Source organism: Calypte anna, chromosome 8 (assembly GCF_003957555.1).
Source record: "Calypte anna isolate BGI_N300 chromosome 8, bCalAnn1_v1.p, whole genome shotgun sequence".
Taxonomy (NCBI): domain Eukaryota; kingdom Metazoa; phylum Chordata; class Aves; order Apodiformes; family Trochilidae; genus Calypte; species Calypte anna.
The window spans coordinates 19,249,599-19,271,108 of record NC_044254.1 but is presented as its reverse complement, the minus strand read 5'-3'; the positions used below and the strand labels follow the sequence as shown (position 1 = coordinate 19,271,108).

Below are 21,510 nucleotides of genomic sequence, written 5' to 3'. Positions count from 1 at the left end.
GGTACTTTTTCTACGAAAATTTTCCCAGTGAAAGCTTTATGGAGTGCATTTGTTTTTCTGTTTTTCTTTTCATATCAAAGCCTCATGTTTTCAAATTGAATTAGATATTTCTAAGGACCTTTTGAAAACTATTATCATATTTCTACTACAGGTTTTGCAGATGCCCATCAGTATAGTATCATGAAAAACAAAACAATTCTGTCCCTTGGAGGAACAAAACCTAGGGCACTGTGATCACTGGTGTGATGAATGCATTTGCTGAAGTTTGTCTATTTCTACTTATCAAATATCTGAAGGCAGAGTCCAGTTATATAATTAACTTCAAAGAATCAATGGGAAATGAAGATGCTAATGTTTCCACATTTGCATATTCAAGCTCCACAGCCTAAGAAACAAAGAGAAGTAATAAGAAATTTCTTTGTTTTATCTTTTATCTTTCTGAACAGACATGAATTTATCTTTATGAACAGGCTTGCCAGGCCTTTTTTGAATTGCAAAGTTTTGCTGCAAATGCTTGTTATTTGGATTTGCATATGGATTAATGTTGTTGGGCAAGTGGTATCGCCTAACCCTGTCTCTTTAGTAGTGTGGTATCAGTCACTGAGATACAGTTTTCCAGGCAATCATTGCTTTTATTTCAGTGGATAGTGCAGTTTGTTTTCATAGCAGATACTCTTAACATTCCAAAAGTCTAGTTCAACAAAATTATAAGTGTGCGTTCTTAGAGGATGTTTTTTCCCTCTCTTTAAGAGCTCTCCATCCCTTGTACCTCAAGGGCTAAAGAATGAAAATTTATGAAACTTGAGGGGAAAATCTGAGCTGGCATGTAGAGTGTAGAAATTAAGCTTCAGTTGCTATCTGAACATACCTTTGGCATCTCATGGTTAAAGCAAAATCATCTCTCAGATCAGAACTTGGCACCACAGAATCAAAACTACCAGAGACTTGAAAAGGGTGTGGACAACAGCAAGATGAAGTTGGCTGCAGTTTAAAACTCTCTTCATGCTTTAAGTGTTTCAGTGTTTTTTTGTTCCAGCTTATCCCCACATGCATCTGAATAATTTCAACTGTTCAGCCTAGCTCAGAGAAGACAAGTTGCAGGCCATCATTTCATTTTGTGCCAGGTAGATGGGACTTACTTAAAAAATATGAAAGCAAATTCTTTGTACTTGTACATGTTTGCATTTTTGGTTCTTCTAATATTATTATGAAAGCACTGTTCCAACATTGGTATATTACAAAGCAAACATTATCAGGGAACTTGCATTATTTTCAGAGAATGATGTCTCCCAGAGTACTTGCTTTGTGGAAATCACTTCTGGCCTGCACAGCACTTCACTAATGAGACAGCTCCAGCCCCACAGCTTGCTGCATGGGCTTAGAGAACAGAAGTTCTTTTGCAAATGTGGAGCTTCAGGGTTCCTGTTCTTCTTTAAGGTGATTGTAGGGGAATTTCTCAAATTAAAACAGATTTGGCCTTTCAATCGTCAGTCTTCTAGAGAAAATATTAAGGAAGGAGTTACACTAATCCAAACAGCATGTATAGGTTACTCATGAGGGATGAATGTAACTTGAGAAAAGCTTTATACCCAAAGCAGTGCTGAGTGGCAAGGACTCACAAGAGCTGGAGAAGCCACTTGTGATGTGCCAGCAATGGGCTGGGGATGCCTGGAGCTCCTGCAGAGGTTGGGGTGCCTGTTGTGATTGGGAGGTTGAGCTCAAAGCTTCTGGGAGAAGACAACTAGGAAGGAGCAGCCTTCCCAGGCTGCAGTTTAGCAGTGATCTCAAACCAGCAGCTTGTGAGAAACCTCAAAGCTACAAGAAAATAAGAAGTTAGAGCTGGAGCTGCTAGGGCAAAATGTGGTATTACTGGTAATATGTTAATTCAGTGTTGTTGCTGATGGCTAATGAACCAGCAGTGAAGAACAAGCCATAAGTAATAAATTACACTGAACATGAAGTGAATGCAGGGTTCCTTAATATTGCATATGAAATGCTGATAGAGTTCTGTGCACCATGCAAGGAATATAAAAAGCAAATACTGAGGTAACACACAGTGAATGTCACAAGCTACCGATTGTGTTCATGCCAGTAATGATGGGCACTAGGAAGCAGACATATGAAACTCCTATCAATGAAATTACCTACTTTATAACAAGAAGAGAAAGGTAGACTGCTCTGGAATAAGCTCAGGTTTTCCTGAACCAATTAGACTGTTGTGTTTTGTCTCCTCTAGGGTTTACTCACGTTTTGTTAACCATTAGTACAGCCCTCTACTCAACTAATTCAATTGTAAATGCTTTGCTTTTCCTGCACATCAATTGTCTTATTTCTACCACTGCTTTTACTTTAATAGTCAGTGTGGGAGCTCTTGCAGAGCAGCTCGTTGGTTTAGTACAGTTCAGGTAGTTAAAACAGACTGAAGCAGCCCTGTAGCTTTTCATGCCAAATCAGACATAAGAGAAAAGGTGCTGGTGCTGGCTAACAAAATGCTGGAGAGATGTGTGGGAGAAAAACATAGCTGTCAAGTGCCACAGTGATATTTTGCACTTTCAGTCTCAAATGCTTACTTAAAGGTTATTCATCCAAAAGGAATTAGGATATTCTTTAACCTTTTCCAGTCTCTCTTGCTCTCTCACAATACACTTTGAAGTCATCTGTAGTATTTCCAAATGTATCTATGAGGAATGCTGATGTTGGTGAACTGACAGATGATCTTTTCCTGCTGAACTCAGTAAGGAGCTGTTCTTCACTCCAGAAGATCTTATTCTTTTTAAAATTTATTTTATTTTTGTTTTGTTGGTTTAGTTAGTTTGGAGTGTTTTTGTTGGTCTGTTCCTCATTGGCAAGATAAAACACTTTTTTAACTATTATTTATAGAAGGCAAATTTGTATACGACTGATAATGGAGTGACCTGAATGCAGGTCTTGAAAGTAGGTTATTAAGTGGTCAAGCTAGGAAAAATTGTGTTTTCCAGTGTTCCTTATTTGACTGGAGGGAATTGTCTTGTTTTCTTGGCTTTAAAATCAAAAGACTTCTATAAGGAAATAAATAAATAAATAAATTGATCACTTGATTTAATCAGAAAGAAAATAATTATATCTAAGAGTAACGTATTTTGAATCTGGAATAACATTTTTTCTATTGATTTCATTTTGGTTTGGTTTTTAGCAATGAAGTGTATGAAAATAACATTTTTCTATCATTGGACAACACAGATTTTAAAGTCAATAACAGAGCAGATTGCCTCAGATTGTAAAATACAGAAATAACTTTGCCATTGTATTTTATTTCTGTTTGTCTCTTGGTTGGTAGAAAACAAGTCAGAAGTGTGTGATACAGCAGCAGTGTTACTGGGCTGTAGCCTGTGTCAGTGCTGACAGGAGCTGGTTTGACCCAGGACTGTTTTCAGCAGCACAAGGTTGCACAGATTTGTTATGGCCACTAAGGTGCTGTTAGAGGTTTTACCAGAGCCTAGCAAGCTCTACCTGCTCCCTTCATTCTCCTGAGATACCCCAGTTATCCCCAAAAAGCTCCAGTGGATTTTGCTGTTTTCTGGGGTTTAAGCAATGTGAGCTTGCTGTCTCACATGTATTCTGGGGAGATTGGAACTGAAAGTTAATTTGGAGCACTTTATTTGGCTGGTACTTGGCTTGTTCACGGGGTGCCCTGAGTGTTGATACAACTGACTTTGTGTTGTAGAAGTAGCCCTGTGCTCTGCCCTGTTGTGCAAGGTGCTGTAGATGTAGTTCAGGTACACATGAAACTATGGTTGTTAATTGACAATGGTTCCATTAAATGTCAGCAGCTTTTAGATGATGTTACATTTCAAGGTAACCAATGCAGATGCCATAAAAATCACCCTATCCTTTTCTGTGCACTTTGGATTAAGGCTCATGAAGTGTGAGTTGCATCACCTATCTATAATATAACTCATATGTCATGGGCTCGGATTTTTTTGTTTGTTTGTTTTTTGTGGTATTTTTTTCTTTTTTAAACAAATATCACTGTGATAATTACTGTAACAGAGAGCTTTCTGCGGAGTAGATGTTCTCTGGCTTAATGGCCCCTGGTTATTCTCAGGCCATCAACTTTTCCCAGCTGGTCATCAATCCCAAAGAACTGCCTTGTGTCTCCATTATTAAGCAGATGATATTTCTGGTGCAACCGCTGCCTCCCATTGAGATGATATTACAGTCAGTAGTTTTTCCCCCCTTGCTTTCAATATTGTCAAAGCATTATAAACAGGTGGTATCAGAATGTTCTGGCTGTTGGCAGTGAATTCCTCTGACATTTGTCAGGTGTGAGTTTTGTAGATTTCAACAAAAAGAATAGGAGTGAAGCAAGTGAAAATGACTGGCCCCAAGCAGCTGCAAGGGCTCAGCCTCCATGTATCATTCAAGAAGCTGCTGAGTAATAGTGGAATGTTTCAGACTTTTTCCCAGAAGGAACAGTTTTCAAACAAGATCTGGGAAGATGTTTTGGAGGGTTGGTGATGTTTATCTAGCAAATGTTGACGTCCCCTCCTTCACTGCTTCCCCCCCTCCCCAGCTCTCCACAGCTCCACTGATCATCGACCTTGTTTCTTAACAATTGATGGTTCTCTGGCAGACTTTTAAAAGAAACAAGTGTGTTGTAGCTCAGTAGGCCAGAAACCATCAGAGATTGTTTAGGTGAAAATGTCTTGCTATGTGGATATTCAAATCCATGTGAGTTAATATTGATGCTGACTACATTTCCTTTAACCTTATTAGCACTTCATCTTGCTTTCCCAAGCATGATGGTGGAGCAGCTAGTTCACCTTCGAGCCTTTTGCTAGGTAATTCATCAAAGTGGCAGGTGAAACCTTAAAGAAAAATTCATGTAAATACTGAATTAGGAACCTCGGCTCACAAAGACATGACCATTACTACCCATATCATTAGCTCTGGATTACAGTCTGTATATGTGAAAGAAAATGGACTTTGTTGTTTGAGGAAGATGGAGGTACAAAGCTTACTGGTTGTATCATTACACAGATTGTATAGTTGAGTTATTTTGATTTTATTTAAAAAACACTTCATCGTTCATTAGCTATTCTCATAGAAAACAAGCTCAGACTGCTAACACTACCTTCAGAATTAAAAAGAAGTTACTTGAGGTAAACACTCCCTTCAAATGCTAGGGGCCACAGCATTTTCAAACAGGGGATTATCTCAAATTTAGGTTGTGTCCTCTTTTTAATTTTAGAGTTTTAAACTGTGCCTTACAGCACACTGATCCTGTCATTTGATTCCTATATACATGTGCTTGATACTAAGTGTTATTAAATGTCACCACAGCTTCTTATCATTACTAATAAACCCACTAAGTTTACACCTGAAGACATGCAGGCTGTGGTGGTTATAACATGAACAACAGGCTGCCATGGAGAGCCACAGGGTTTGATCTTGAGGTACAGAGGCCTTTATTGTCAAAGCTGAGTTTAGGTTGGGAGCCTTAGAGCCAGTGACCATCACCACCTCCATACACACTGCAGGGTCAGGCCAGTGCCACAGTGCAGGAGATGACTGCTCTGAGCATGTTGTGTGTGAATTGGAGCCTTAGGAAATAAACAGGAAAATATTTGAATGCCATTCTGGAGGGTTACGATGAAAATAAAATTCTGATCAACACGCATATGGAAAATCTTTAGATTGAAATTATCAGCTAAAATGGCCTTCCAAGGAACCTCAGACTGGTGAGCAAACACATTTTTTTGCAAAGAAATTGTGAGATTACACACTCTGTAATCTGATTTTAATGGTTTGAAGTGCTGCAAGATACTATTTCAAGAGGGCCAAGGCACACCTTTGCTCTTAACTTTCATTTTATTGTATTCTTGATTGAAAGTAGCACTTTGGAGAGACTCTTAACCCTTTGCCCCTTTTTAGTTCTCATGCTGAACAGCTGATACACAGATTTTCCTCTTGACATTGGTGGCATATGCCAGTAATCTGATTTACAATGCATTTTCATTTTCACAAAGGCTTGTTTTACTCTTCTGATTCCATTAGGTCAGGTGCTCACTGACCAGGCACCTCCTGTTCCATTTTACTGTATAACTCTTAAACATGACAAGCCAGAAAAAGTTCAACACACAAACTCAAAGTCATGTAAAATCTGCACAGCCATTAATGACCACCCCTGGCTGCTGAACCACTGAGGAGGTCTGAGAGCAGTGCAGTGATTATGACACCAGCTAGGAGCTGGCAGGGAAGGATTGGACCAAGGTATAAGTGTTCCTTTATCAAAATGTTCGCAAAGGTTGAAAACCTACTCACACTTTAAGTGTTTAAGAGGACTTAGAATTGATTATTTCCTGCAAAAAGAAAGTTATAAAAGGAAGCATCAGAAATTCTCTAATTATACCTCATTTATGGCAAGTGGAAGAAGTACAATCCTAAGCAGCTGGGAACAGTATAGAAGCTGTTGTAATTACTGTATATGAAGCAGCCATGGAAAGGAGGATATTAATAGTGGACTTAGCTCCACAAAGGAACTTTAAGGGCTATACTCCTATACCATGTTTTCCCCATCTACAAGGTGTACCAGTAGTGTACACTACTCCAGTTATGTGGGAGATTTATGTAAAGTCTTCTGAGGTTTCATCTGTAAAATACACCATGTACATGCAAAATATAGTTACCGCATAGTGAATGGGAAGATTTTACAGCTAATTTTGATGTATGTCTTTGCAGCCTTTAAAAATGCATTGCAAGAGTTGTGCATTGGTAACCAGCTCCGGACACCTTCTGGGAAGCAAACAAGGGGACAGAATCGACGAGACAGAGTGTGTAATACGGATGAATGATGCACCCACTCGAGGTTATGGAAAAGATGTTGGGAACAAAACGAGCCTTCGAGTCATTGCCCATTCCAGTATCCAGAGGATTTTGCGAAATCGCAACGAACTCTTAAATATGAGCAACGGTGCTGTGTTCATCTTCTGGGGCCCTAGCAGCTACATGAGGAGAGATGGTAAAGGTTTGGTGTACAATAACCTGCAGCTGATGAATCAGATACTGCCTCAATTAAAAGTATATATGATTTCTCGCCACAAGATGCTTCAGTTTGATGACCTTTTTAAACGGGAAACGGGGAAAGACAGGTGAGAACTTGGCTACATTCAGGGGATGTCATAAAGTAGTAAAATAACATAGTTTATGTATACTAATTTCAGATCTGCTCAGAGGGACCATCACACCCATTAAATCCTTTGCCTCAGGAGTTGTAATATGGAATGACATGCCAAAAAACATTACTTGTAACATAGGTAAAAAATGTGCATCAAAATAATTTATATGAAGTATCATCTTGTCAACTTAGAATACCAGAATCTGGATGTACTGCTTATAAAGGCAAGGAGGCAGGAGCTGTTTTCACTTTGGGGTGTTATACCTGGAAGTTTTTTTACTGACTGAAAAATCAGAATGGGTAAGTTATGTTTTCTTACAGAGGAAACGCCACCATTCAGTGACTTTTAATAGCTGTTTATTGAATTTAAGTATTCTCGGAACATTGCAGATGTAAAGCTTCTTGTAAAACAAATAAACATTAGTCATACATTAGGTGCTTCAGAACAGTTCATCTTGTATTTCCAGCTGAGAAAAAGAAAGTTATTATGATAGTTACATCTTTATGAGACTGTTTATGGCTTGTAGGCTGATCTTCAAATCAAATTTTTAGTAAGTGACCTACTGCAGGACTCGAGCATTTTCACATATAATGTTTGCAAATGGGCATTTAAACCAAAGACTTCCTAGCAAGAAATACATTTATTTTTAATGAACTCCTTAAATATGCTGCTGTAAAAATGGAACAGTCACTCTCGTACAAATGAAGAGGTAACTTTATTGTGCAGTAAGTTGTGGTGAGATTATTTTTTTTTATCTTCAGAAACACTATGCATTCACACCAAAGCTTGGAGCTGGGCTCAGTCCTTTTGCAGATGTGGAGGACTCAAGAGCCCAGATCTGGTTTCATGGGTTGCATAGCAAAGGCAGAACCATTGTATCCCCTTATCTGGTGGTGACTGTATCTTCACTTGATGTTTGCTGCCTTCATTTGTCAGACCCCACATGGTTTACATGCAAAACCGTTCAATTATAGTGGATCAGTCTTGACTCCTGGAATATTCTTAAGGCAACTGAAACATTGATGACAATATAACAAATTGATAGTAGACTCAGTGATGGGCACCCTGAACTCCCACTGTGAATCAAGGGCACTCAGATGCCAGCAAAATTCAGCCTCATTGCAGGCTCTGCTGTCTATGAACTACTCCTTCAGAGGCTACATGCAGCATACTTGAAGGACTAAGAAGGATTAAACCAGGATATGAAAACCAGTTAATAGGCAGCACAGGAGAGAGGGAAGATGAAAAGGTAGGGTAGGAATTTATATGGGAAAAAAATGTATGTGTCTGTGGAGAAAGAGCAGGACATAGTACATCCCAGAATGTTGCTGTTCCCTGAGGTTTTTGCTGAGTACCTGCAAAAAACAGAGAAAGAGAGAACCCTGATTACCAGGCTGCAATAATCAAACCATTAATTTCTGTCTTAAAAATTATGAGAAAAAAGGTAACTGGATGTGTTGTGGTTTTTGAAAATTAAAAAAAAAAAAAGAGTTGCTTTTTGAAATGAAGGGAAACATTCAGACATTGTTGCCATTTAAATAGTATGGTGCATGACAGGCTGTAGTGCAATATACTTGGTATTATAAAGTAACTGTACTTGAAAATAACTTTATAATTGAATAAGGGTACATTAAGAAAATATGATTCAGAACCAATATTATAGTAATTAAATAAAGGAAGCATAAATGAAATAACTGCAGGAAGAGTATTTCCATAGAGATTATAAATGAGATTCTGGTGGAGCAGAAAGGCCTTTAATTGTAATTTAGTGTGCAATACAGAATTATCAGCACAGTGTGTTAGTTCATCGTATAAAAGAATATCTGATAATTTCCCCTAATAAGCACATGACAGTTCTTCATATTCTTTCATTACAGCTGATTAGGTATAAAAACAGTATTCTTTTGTTGGACTCTTGTTCAGATCTTTTATGAAAAGGCAAGACACTGTAAGCCTGTTTCTATATTGCTGTCCTACAGACATGGTATTTAAAGAGGCCAAAGTGGTACTTGAATAAATTATAAAATCTTTATTTCATTGTTTAGCTTGTCAGCTGGTTTATTTAAACTCAGTTATTCTTCTGTTTATTGAAAACACTAAATTACAGCATAAGTGTGTGTAAGCAAAAAGAAAACGAAACCAGCAGACAACCTGACTTGTGCAAAGCCCAAACACTTTGGTCATGGTCCCTCAGTTTTGGAATGTAAGGTCTTAGGCACCCAAAACAGTGGCCTTGTGCAAGTTGCTCCAAAGCACGCTTAGTCTTAATGTGTTCCTGAATTTCCTAGAGATTCATTGTGACTCAGAAATTCTCAAGTATCAGAAAAGCAATTTCTTTAAGCTTTTCCCTACCTTTCTCTTTCCTAATAATTCTGAGCCAAAATTTATTATTTACTGTTTTGTATTGTTGCAGTGCCTGAAGGCCTCTGCTGAGGTTATGACCCAGCTATGACATTGTGACAAATTGTACCACTCCCCCAAGCTTAAGTGCAAAACCAGAAAATAAACAGGGCTCCATAATTCGTACCAGTGAGTTGCTTAAATTATGTTGTTCTCCAGGTGCTAGCTTAGTCTGAAAGTCTGTGTCAGGAGCAGTGAAAATGTCTGTTTCAGGAGTTCATACATTTCCAGGTGGCCCACAAAGGACAGGACATATTACCAGGCTCTCCAGCATCCCTCAGGCATTTTTGGTTAAAGAATCCCCTTATGTTTTTTACCACCACTTCTTTGTTCATATCAGTGTTTTAATCAATGAGGAAACGGGAAACCTTGGTAACGAGGCATTCCTCCATCTGTCAGTGCTCAAAACATCTCCCTTGACTCCCTTGTAGGTGACCTGTTTGAGCCAACTTGTTCAGTACTGTCTTGGGAACCTTCATCCTGGGCTCTTTCCTAAATTACATATTCGTGATTGCTGGCACTTGCTTGCAGTGGCTGTAGTGACTTCAGGTCCCTACTTCCAGGCTTGCTGTGCTTTCCACTATCACTGGGTAAACTGTAAAAGATGGCCTTGGAACTGGGGTCAGGACCTGGGGTTCTTAGGTAACAGCTTGGATGAGAACCTCATGTTCTCTGCAGTGCTTTTTTTGGCAGTCACAACATTTCACAAGAGTCAGGCAGATAGAGGTGTGGTGGAATGGGGCTTATGTAGGTTCCAAGCTTGATCTTCCTGTGGGACTTGTCTAGCTGAGTGAGGAGCCATTAGAAAGGCCTGCTGACTCTTTCTTTAACAGCATTTGACTTTTGGAATTGTTTTCTCTAGAATAAATACCTGACTTTATGTGTCTCCATTTCCAAAAGAGGTGCCTGACTTGGTCCTGTAGGGCTGCCCCTAACTGAGCCTTTATGACACCTGTAAGATGTGCTTCTCGCTGGCATCTCGTTGAGCCTCCCATTCCAAGACTGCCAGCTCTCCCCTGGCACAGGGAGAGTACAGGAACTGAGCACAGGACAGGGACTTCACTGCACGTGCCAGGCAATCAGTAACCATCATGGTACCCAGCTCTCCCACACCGAACAGCAGCAACAAGCAACTGCTAGGAAGAGGAAACCTTATTGTTGCTGTTCTGCAGATAAGAACCCATGATACCACAAAATTTAATCACAACTTGTAAATTTCTTACATCTGTGAGTAGTTACATGGTGCTGTCTCCTAGTTGGCATAAATAATGCTGGAATCAGTTGTGCTTCTTTTTTGATGTTTCTGCCAGCCTGCAGAGAAGGCCAGGAAAGGAGCTGCCTTAAAGGGCTCCTGTCCAGCTCTGTCCATTCATATCCAAAGGTCCCACCAGGCAGGGATGGGACTTGGGCAGGCAGAGGGGTGGCACCTAGGCTGAAGGATTCCCAGGCTGGCTCTGGGGCAGGTGTAGCTACAGCTAAGGGTGGCTCCCAGTGAGTGACTGGGAGCTTCTAGAAACCACACCATGGGCAGGAAGGGGAGCAGGGAGGAAAGATAATTAGACCAAGCACTTGAGGCCAGATCTGGCTCCAGCAGACAAACTGCTCTGTGTGCTGTGGAAGGCAGCATTTTAAGCAGCCCTCTTCGTATCTCCTGTGATGCATCTTCCAGAGCACTTAGTGTGTAAGCTCCATTAGGTGATTACAGATGTGTATAGATTACTGGCAGAAGAATATAAATATAGGACATGGAGTTTAAGTCATTTAAAGTAAACTTACCAAAAGGTCAGCTAAATATTAACATTGTTGTGCCCAAAATTAATTTCCAGGGCAGGTAATCAGTCAGGGCAAATTCTGTATAGATTAGTGCACTGACAGAAGACACTAGCAAAATCATTAAAAGATGAATGAGCAAAGTAGTCTTCACTGCCTGATTTTCATAACTTTTCACAAGAATGAAAAAAATGCCCAGAAATTGCTTCAGATATCTCAGGAATTATTTGTCAGCCTAGAAACTTAACCATGTTTTTGCTTTCAGGAAGATATCCAACACTTGGCTCAGCACGGGCTGGTTCACAATGACTATTGCATTAGAGCTCTGTGACAGGATAAATGTTTATGGCATGGTGCCACCGGATTTCTGCAGGTAGGATGCATTTTGGAACCATTATTAGCCAACAGGGTTGAATGTTACAGATAAATATCTCTTAAATTTTTTTCTTTGCAACATGTCTTCAGTCCTCATAAAACAATTCATTAACATGTGCCGAGATCTGATTCTGCAAGCAACAAACAGCATTTAATTATGTTGCATAAAATACCTAAAAATTTGTTTGTAGTGTGGGAGACTTAATCCATCTTGTGGTTTCATTTAGTCTCTGAGTATTTATGAGCTAGAAGTAACGCAGTAATTGGCATGAAATTAATCTGGAAAAAAAGGAGTACAGGAAAACATTACTTTTAGTTTGGTTTTAAAATCTGTTTTCCCCCCAGTTAATAGAGGAATGGAGTTCTCACAGTGATAGTGTCTAAACTGAACTTCCTTCACAACTCAAATTGAGATTGCTTTATCTATGTCACATAAATCCCAGTCTTCCAGTAAACGTGCATCCTAAATAATCCCCACAAAAAAAACCCTCACAGATTTTGAACCTGCAGAACAGATGATCAGTTCTGTAATCAGCTGTTTTGGTGGTGAGGCATTATGTGGGCCAGAAGAGGTAGAAGTAGCACACAAATTCTCTCATGGAAGCTCTGTGACCCCTTTCATGCTGTTTTACATAGGAACAGCACATGTATGTTTTATGGCTACATTGTGCCTCCAGCCACATCCAGGACTCAGGCCCAAGGTGCTGGTTAAAGTTTCCTACTGTGGATCAGTGATAGAAAGAAACAGCTTTCAAGACTTCTGGTATTGGATCAAAATCATGATAGCTTCTTGAGGCAAAGCACTGATCCAGGATAAATTCATACAAATTTGTTTTAAATCATAAATCTTTATGCTGACTGAAGTATCACCTGTCCATCCATTACCAGGCCTTGCACTCTGGCCTTTCAGAAGAAGTGGTTGTGCCTTTTCCTGATGCCCTTTGCACTGTTAGGTGACCCAGCAAGGCACAGAGCAGGTACTGGCAGTCTGCAAGGATGGCATCACAGTGAAGTTCCATCACCTGCTCCTCTAGCCCTTTCAGTAAGAAGTACTTGCTTGAATTTTATGTCACAAATTTAGTTATCTCAGTGCAGTCTAGTTCTGTGACTAATTTTAGATTCCTTTCAGGGGCAAAGGGAGCACGGCTGCAGCAACAGGTTAGCTCGTCTATCAGAAAACAAGACCTTTGATTTTCTTCTGAGCACTGAAAAAGATCATTTGGGAATCTGCATTTGTCCTGGGCACATAGTAGAAATCCCTGAAGAAATTACAATATAAAATGTCAACACTAAATGCTACTTTGTAAGAATTTCTACAAATTATAACAAAATACTTCTGATAAATTCTGTGATGTACTGCCAGATTTCATCATTAATTCTCCAAGGAAAGTAACAAACTAGATCACATATTCCAGACAGCATAAATACCTTTGACAGCACAGCATTTCAGTTCCCCTGTCATTTCAGTTGGCAAAGACACACTTTTTTTTTAGGTTCTTTAAGTGGCTGATCTGCCTTACTCCAGAATTGCCCGTATTTCAGTAGAGTAGTTCTTAAACAAGCTGATGATCTAAAACTGAAGACAGAAATTCACTGTAAAGCAATGCTTAATTCTAACTTTTCTGGCAGTCACATTAGTTTATATACATAAACTTAATTTTAAAACAAAACAAACAAACAAAAATTAAAAAATGACAAAACAGCAGCTTTTAAGAAAGGCTAAAATTGTCACTGAGACTATATGGAAGGTTTTCATAAAATTGATACAGTGAAATAACAAGTATAATATTAAATTATACCACAAGAAAGGCTGTAATCAATCCTACCATTAATAGATGTAATAATGCATCCAGTCTGCATAAAAAATCTTGACATAAAGGTACCCTTACCTTGTATTAAAAAGGGAAAAGGTAATTTCTTAATCAAAGCAATATAAAGTGTCTTTACTTCAGGTTTATTCCCCAGGTGATGAAAAGGAAAACTGAAGTTGCCATACCTGAAGAATCTATCCATGAACATCTATGAACCTCTTGCAATAGATACAGTTAACCTTCCTTTCAGAGAAATAAGACAACAAAATAGAATAGCAGAAATAAAGAAATGTTCTGTAACATTAAGCTATGCTTCCTGGTCTTCAGTCAGACAAAATACAGATCTACCATTTAAAAAAGAAAAAAAAACAAAACACCAAAACCAAAAAACCCCCACTCTGTTCCTTTCATGTGTGTGCAAGATGGTCTTGTCACATTAATTGCAACTAAAGAATCAGTAAGATTTTTTTTAAAAAAACACCAAAAAGTCTCTTACCTTCTATTCAGACAATATCACCAAATTTACGACTTCAGCAGATACTCATTATTTTTTTAAGTATTAATTTGTAGAGTAAGTACTGAGTGTGGGTGATTACTGTCATGGAACTAAATTAGTGTGACATCTGTAACGTGAAGGGCATCTCAAAGGTATCATGAAAATCTTACTGTTGATGCTGCTACAAATTATTAGCTTAAGATCATTAACCAAATCACTTCCCACCCATGCAGCAAAAATAGTCTAGAGAACAGACTAAAAGATTTGTCACTATTAATTGCAACATGTTTCAGATTAATTTCTATTTACTTTCACTGGACATTGATTCTTATAGCTAAACCAGGATTGGGGACCTGATTATTATAAATTTCTAGTACTTTACAGCAAAGCTATATGTAAAGTTGAATCCCTTACTTTGCTTCAGATTTATGTTGTAGTAAGGGTTAATGGCTTTGATACTGTGCTTATGCTATTATTTACATCTGACTTACACATTCTAGAATAAGCCTAATGCAGTTTGTAGTAACTCCAACCCCTTTCCATTGGAGCAGCAGCAGCAGTGAGAGGTTGGTTCCTTGCAGGTATTTCTGGGTACTCATGCACACAAGGAAAACTCAGGGTGTTGATGAGAAGAGACTATTTTTACCTCACTCCTCTTCATGAGCCGTCTGAAACTTGCAGAAACTTAGAGCTTAATTTTGAGCCTTTTTTTAACTAATATGAATAAATTTTGCTCCAATTATGGAGCCAGATAGTTTTCCTGTAAGAATTCTCATTTGACTGCCAGGCCATTTCCCATCTGTGATAATTTGCTTTAAAATTGGTGCTTGAAATCCTTTAATTTATTCCTTTGGGTACACTTTTAAAGCTAGTGTTTTCCTACCTCCTTCTCTTCCACTTTCAGTTGCTTTAAATAAAGTGCAAAGTAGCAGTTGTTGCTGCTTGTATTTCCTGGAGCTTACGACAGTCTTCATGGAAGAAACGGTGTTCACAGGACTATAAACTGTGTGGGAGTTGGTCATGTCCTTTGGATCTCACCTCATTACCTTAATAACTTTAATAACAAAATGCATAAATGGTTTGGGAAACAGGGCTGGTATGGAGGTGAAGCAAATGGGATTCTGGGAATAGAAGGCAAAAAATTAATCCAGAAATCTTCCTAGTCCTGGCACAGCAACCTGCCCTTCACTCAACACATTGAAGATGCTTTATCCACCCTTCAAAATACGAATTATTTTATGAAGCCTGTGAGTAAATATAGTTTTAATGGGCTGGTTATTACAGCTCTTCCTTGGTAAAGGAAGAAATGACCAGGCTGTGGTAAGGGATGGCCTTTTTTTTTTCTGCCTTGTTTCTTTTGAGGCAAATAACATTTGCTGTATTTTGATCTTCCACTGTAGGTGGATACCATCTGTGGGAAAGCATGCACTGGTGTGGCAAGCCATAGATGACTGACATTGGGTGCAAGCATGTACACAGGTGCTGTGCTGGCAGGCACTTAGGCAGAAAGTACAGTGTGTTTTACAGAGGAACTTTCCTAGATTCCTCCCAGCTGAGTTATTAATATGCGTGCAAAGTCTGACAAAATACTGATTAATGTCCAGTATCAGTCAGTGATAAAACAGCATCTGTTTTAATGTTAATAAATGAGGTGGCAAGCAATTTCCGTATAGAAATTACTCATGCGTTTCATTTGCTGGTGACACAAGCTAATTGCAGAGTTAGAAGATAACACAGTACTGTTAATTTGGGTTATGGTGCAATTCCTCAAGCTTCCTTGAGTTCAAATCCAAACCTTACTAGCATGCAATCTTGGGGAATCCAGAACTCCCACAAAAGGAGGAAGATTTCAGACAAAATGTCTTCGATACCTTTCAGAGTTCCTAAAGCCAGAATATAATGTTTGGAATTTAACCTCAAAGCTTCAGAGCAGTCTTGTCGGGGTCTAAATGCCACCAGGATTTTTATTTTTGCATGGAATTCACCTCCAGTCCAGCCAGTAGACTTGGATCCAAGCCTTCATAGCACCAGTCAGGGGATGCCTGAATCCAGCTGGAGAAAAGAATGACCAGGCTTCCTATAGATCCTGTGAAAAACACAGTTCCAGTTATCACTGTCATCCGTGGCTAATTTCTGAATACAGCAAACCCAACTCAGCCTTATTTAAAAAAGGGTGGGGCTGCAAGTGAGTCCTAAACAAATCTACCCAGAGCTAACAGGTTGAGCAGCCAAGAAAGGACTTTGCAGTACTGGGCCTGAGCCATTAACAGATTTCCACCAAGACTGATCTGTTCACTCTGTTGGAGATAGGATTTCAACTTTACTAGTCCTAAGTTTAAGCAGTAAGTATCGACCAGCCATCTGAGTTTGCCCTCAAGAACACGAGTAAAATCCAGCTTCAGTGCAAAGGAAGAGCAGTCTAAATGAGAGGCGAAGTTCTGTTTGTTTAGCAGTTCTTAAGAGAAATAAATCACATTAAAATATATCCTGTTAGATTTACAGTAATCATAGAAATTATAAAATTAAGAGATTACAATGAGGTCCAGCATGTCAGAAAAGTATGTGAAAAATTAATTTAAAATTGAGATTTAACAGGTTTTAGTTAAAAATGTATTAAATTTTTATATAAAGGGTACTTTTTACCTTACAAATGTTTTGTGCAGATGAGGCACTGAAAGGTATTTTTTTTTTCACTCTCTTATGTATTCCAGTGAGAATATATACAATAAATTTAGAATCCATCTTATTCTAGAAATGTAATTTTATTGTTATTCTGGTTTTGTAAGATTGATCACTGTGTTGTGTTACCAGAAAGCTAGATTGATTGAATTAAAATGGTAATCTAAGGTACAAATGGAAAGCAGCAGCAATATCATATTTTACCACTGCATATACAATATGGATAATGGTAAAATAAGAAAAATTAGGGAATGCTTAGATGACAGAATTACACAGTAAAAATAATGATCAAGACAGAATACTGACAGATTGTGGATGCATTCAATTGAAAGTGAGCTTAAATATTAGCTCTTCAAAATGAAAATAATCAACTCTGTATTAGAGCTGACAGCCCTGAATTGGCCTGAGATTTCTTCCTCTCTGTTAGGGTCTTGTTCAGCTCAGGCTTTAATATCGAGTAGTTCCAAGACAGCACGAAACAGTAATGTTTGGATTCACTTTTCTGCCACTAAAGAATAGTTTGTTGGTGGCAGCTGTGGAGATTGGTGCCATTGGGTTGTGTGAGTTCTGTTGTGTGACTTCCTGTCAGCCCCATAAGCATAAGTAAAACTTCAATGGGTACAGTTTAACATAGACAATAAAACAAAAGAAGAGCTAATAACTTGGCTTATTTTAGGTATAATACAAATGTATCTTTTATAGAATGTAACAGCAAAACATTGAGATTACAACAGCTAAAATGGCCTTTTTCTTAAATATCAAATTGGTCTGTGGCGTATTCTACACCACATGACTGCTGTGTGTTCTGCTGGCTAATGCTGATGGACTCACAAGGGCAGAAGGATACTATGAGTCAATGTTTTTAATTTTTAGCTTAGATATATGAAAGTTGCTACTGTAAAATCATAAATAACTCATTTTTGCATCAGATATTTGATTAATAAACCCAGCAACAGCAGACTCTATCACTGATCTGGCACACAGATAGGCTCTTGAAGCTATGCACTTAGGCCCTTATGCACTATGATGGCAATGTCCAACTGATGTGACAGAGATAACCACCTCCCCTCTATCTTCCCCCTCCTTTCTTCCCCCAGTTCAGGAAATACCTCTGCAAGGTTTTTTACAAGTCACAATGTAGATACAAATCTCTTTTAAGCAGTTTGCTTCAAATTTCAAAGTAGTAACACAGCCCTGCAGCACTCTTCCTTGTTTTTGAGCTAATGCTGTCCTCTATTTAACTGGGAGGAGGGGATTAGAGAGCAATAAAAAGAGGAAAGAAAAGACCTTTGCCCTATTCTGATGCATTAAGCATGCAAGAAGAATACAACTATCTCGAAATTCTATTTAACTGGGAGAAAAAGTGGATTTGAGCCCATCAGCCTATTAAAGATAGCATCTTTTCAATCGGTGAGAAAGAACATCTCTGGCTTCCATCTATTTTCTTTCTTCCACAGGGATCCTAATCATCTTTCAGTACCTTACCATTATTATGAACCTTTGGGACCTGATGAATGCACAATGTACATTTCACACGAGCGGGGCCGCAAGGGCAGCCACCACCGCTTCATCACAGAGAAACGAGTGTTTGAGAACTGGGCACGGACCTTCAACATCCACTTTTTCCAACCAGACTGGAAACCAGAACCACTCACTGTAAATCACCCTGAGATTAAACCAGTGGTCTGAGGGATGAACGCACACGACCACAGGCACAGTCACCCACTGTGTCAGCCTGCAGGGTGTTGGACCTTCTGGGACAGCGAGACAACCGGGAGAGGGGTGACAGGATTTGCAGCTGGTAACTGCAACAGCAGTCAGGGAGCTACAGTGAAGGAAGGAGCAGCACGTATGAAGAGTTCTTTCTGTCAAACTGTGTGTTAATCCAGTATAGAGCCTTCTCTGGCCATCTGACTTCCTGTATATGTATGTGATTTGTGAAAAACAACTTGAGTATCATTACCAGGATGGGTAATTCATTATGGTTTTTTAAAGTACGATGCCACTGAATTTTCATAGTGAAAACTTGCAGTATTTATTTAATGGAGGTTTTTATGCAACCTAGGCCAGTATTTTTCTAATTCACAGTTATGCGATTGTTTATCTTTCATAATCTTGCAAATCCAAAATTAATACTTCTGATGGTTTGAGAGGCCTAGCTTTTTATTTATTAAATCTGTTTGAAAAATATGGTTCTATATAGCATGTAATTAATATTTGATCTGGAAATGTTCCATTTCTTTTAAAAATTTTGGGCTCCATTCCAGCCTAAAGCCTTTAACAGCAAGAATGGTCCCATGTGCAGATCTAGCTAACTTTACATTCTGATATCTCATGTTAATATGAGATGGTAGTGAAAATTCTGTTTGATATTAATGTGCATTTGCTGTTGTGCTATCAAGCTGCTGTTTTTTAATTAGGGGTGGGAGGAAGGAGGGCAAAGTTTATTAAAAAAAAAAATCACTCTCTAACAGCATGCTTTTAGAGGAGACCAAGGCTGGAGGGGTTGTGTTCTGTTTTGCCTCTTGTAGACATGCAGGAGGCTGAAGGAGCACCCCTCCTGGAGCAACAAGCTACAAACCAGGCAACAGTGGCTTGAAACAGCAAAACCAAATTTCATAAATCAGGAAGTTACACTACCAGGTATTACAATACCAGCCAGACTTGCCAGAAAGAATACAACACTGTACCTGCAAAAGCTCTGCCTTCCACTTTTCCAAGTTCATTGCTGATATCAATGATCCTGAAGTTGGAATGTGAAAAGACTTCCAAGTGTACAAAGTTGTCCCCTTGAAAAGATCAAAGATAGATACACTTGTCAGTTTTTTCATGAAGTACACTTGGTGACAAATCCCTGCAAACCAAGAGGATAGAAAATGCTAGTGCTGTGTATGGAACCTCACAGTGTGAATTACTGGGTTATGTTTGGCTTGTGAATAAAGAAGATTTCAGTTAAAGGTGGCTTTTTTTTATTTTTTTCCTCACAAATATTATATCTCTAATTTATTCAAAGTAATCAATAGGAGTAATTATAGCATAAAACATTATACCTCAGGTGATGAAAGGTGTCTCTCATTAGACAAATACTACAGAACAAAGAAACTACCTTAAAACATCTAAATCAAGGAAGCTGAACTTCACAGGCCATACTAGAACTGGGACCAAATTCAAAGTCATTTAAACCTACTTATAAACCACTGTTTTCCTCTTTCCAAAACTGAATACAATAGCTGCAGCTGCTCTACAGATACCCCAAATGTCTGAGGAGGAACTGAACTTCCCTGACAGTGGCAAACACTGTTGCCCCTGTAACACTGTGCGGACCCAAACAGCAAGCCTCAAAAAGCCACTCTCCTTGCTGCAGCCCTCCCCACTATCAAAGAGCAAAAAACATATTTTGCATTAAAAGTTTTCTTTTGGTGTTTTTCCTGGTGGACACCACTCAGCACACAAACTGAATGCAAAGCTGTACATTTGCCCATTGTTTGTAACCTGTCCCTTGTCAGATGGTGTTTAACTCTCCCTCTTTCACTGACTGCTTTACTCCTTCCACTTGATTTCACAACATACTACAGAAACAGAATGCATTTTGAACTAATGGTAATTTGAACATCCCTTTCAGCATGTGTACTGGGCACGCATCCAGCATATATTGCTCAAATTGATGAACTCTGTCAAATTGATTTACAGATCATTCCTAATGTGACTGCAAGAGATGGTACGGATCACAGTAGGTCCTATGATGCCAACATCCTTTTGTTATTTTATTAGCGATCTAATAATAAAAAAATAACCTTGTTATTCTGAAATAGAGCTCTTAGTTTTTCCATTAATCGAGGGCAGTGTATGCTAAAAGTGTTTAGTTATATCAGTGTTAAAGCCAGATCATTTTGAAAATAAGTAACACTGATCTACTTTTAGTAGTCATGAGAAACACTGGGACTTGACTGTTGTGCTCCACATGTGTGCCCTGTCTGTCAGACTGCTCAATACCAAGTAGACCAGATGAAGGAAGAAGTATATGAAGATGAAACATGGGACAAGCTGACAGTAGAACTCCTAACAGAGTGAAGCTAAGGATTATAAACATTCCTTCCTGAGTTTATCTTAGTAACAAGTATGTTGTTTTCTTGTTACCCTTGTATACATCCAGTCTTTTAAAGAAAACAATCCCAAAACTCACTCTAGTCTCATCATCTTCCTGTGGAGTTTCAGCAGTGTCCTCCATCTAATTACATAAAAGTAAGAGGGAGTATTTTCTAAAAGTAAGTCACACCTGCAAAAGGAATTTGATGAAGCCAGGGCAAGTTCTGAATAGGAATGATCATACAGATTTACACGGCATATAAATGCAGTCCAAAAGCTGAAGTGGTAAGAGTGTAAAAGAAATGTAAATAATTCTTAAGTGCTGTAACTTTAATATTACTGATGTATTTTTTTCCACAAAAGCACAATCTTTGAACTATAGCATAACCTGCTGTATTTCAGCCTGAAATAAGGTTTTATGGCCCAGTTATAAACCAAAGAGATTTATGATGGAAAATGCTGTCAGAGCAGAGATTAGTACAAAGTAGGCATTGCTGCCATTCTCTGGCTTACGCTGTCATCTTAGACCCTTCACTGTAATTTGATCGATTGATGAGCTTCAGTTTGCATCATTTCACATATTAAAAACTGTTGCAAAACAGTGTTTATAGACATCAGCAGACTTAAGATCTATGTTACTTTAATTCTAAACTCCTTGCATACCTTATGCTTTTATGCTTGGCTTCATCAGAGTAGCTATTTTTCATCTTGAAGAACCACAGCTCTTATGCCATGA

At 38.7% G+C, this 21,510-nt stretch overlaps 1 protein-coding gene across 1 annotated transcript in view; it reads left to right on the top strand.

The window, feature by feature from the left end:
* Positions 1-18,377, top strand: part of ST6GALNAC5 (ST6 N-acetylgalactosaminide alpha-2,6-sialyltransferase 5) — a 67,685-nt gene extending 49,308 nt beyond the window's left edge. The window contains exons 3-5 of the mRNA XM_030455405.1: positions 6,721-7,130; positions 11,593-11,700; positions 18,146-18,377. Coding sequence (XP_030311265.1) covers positions 6,721-7,130; positions 11,593-11,700; positions 18,146-18,377 — 750 coding nt within the window. The remainder of the gene's footprint in view (positions 1-6,720; positions 7,131-11,592; positions 11,701-18,145) is intronic.
* Positions 18,378-21,510: the final 3,133 nt, after the last annotated feature.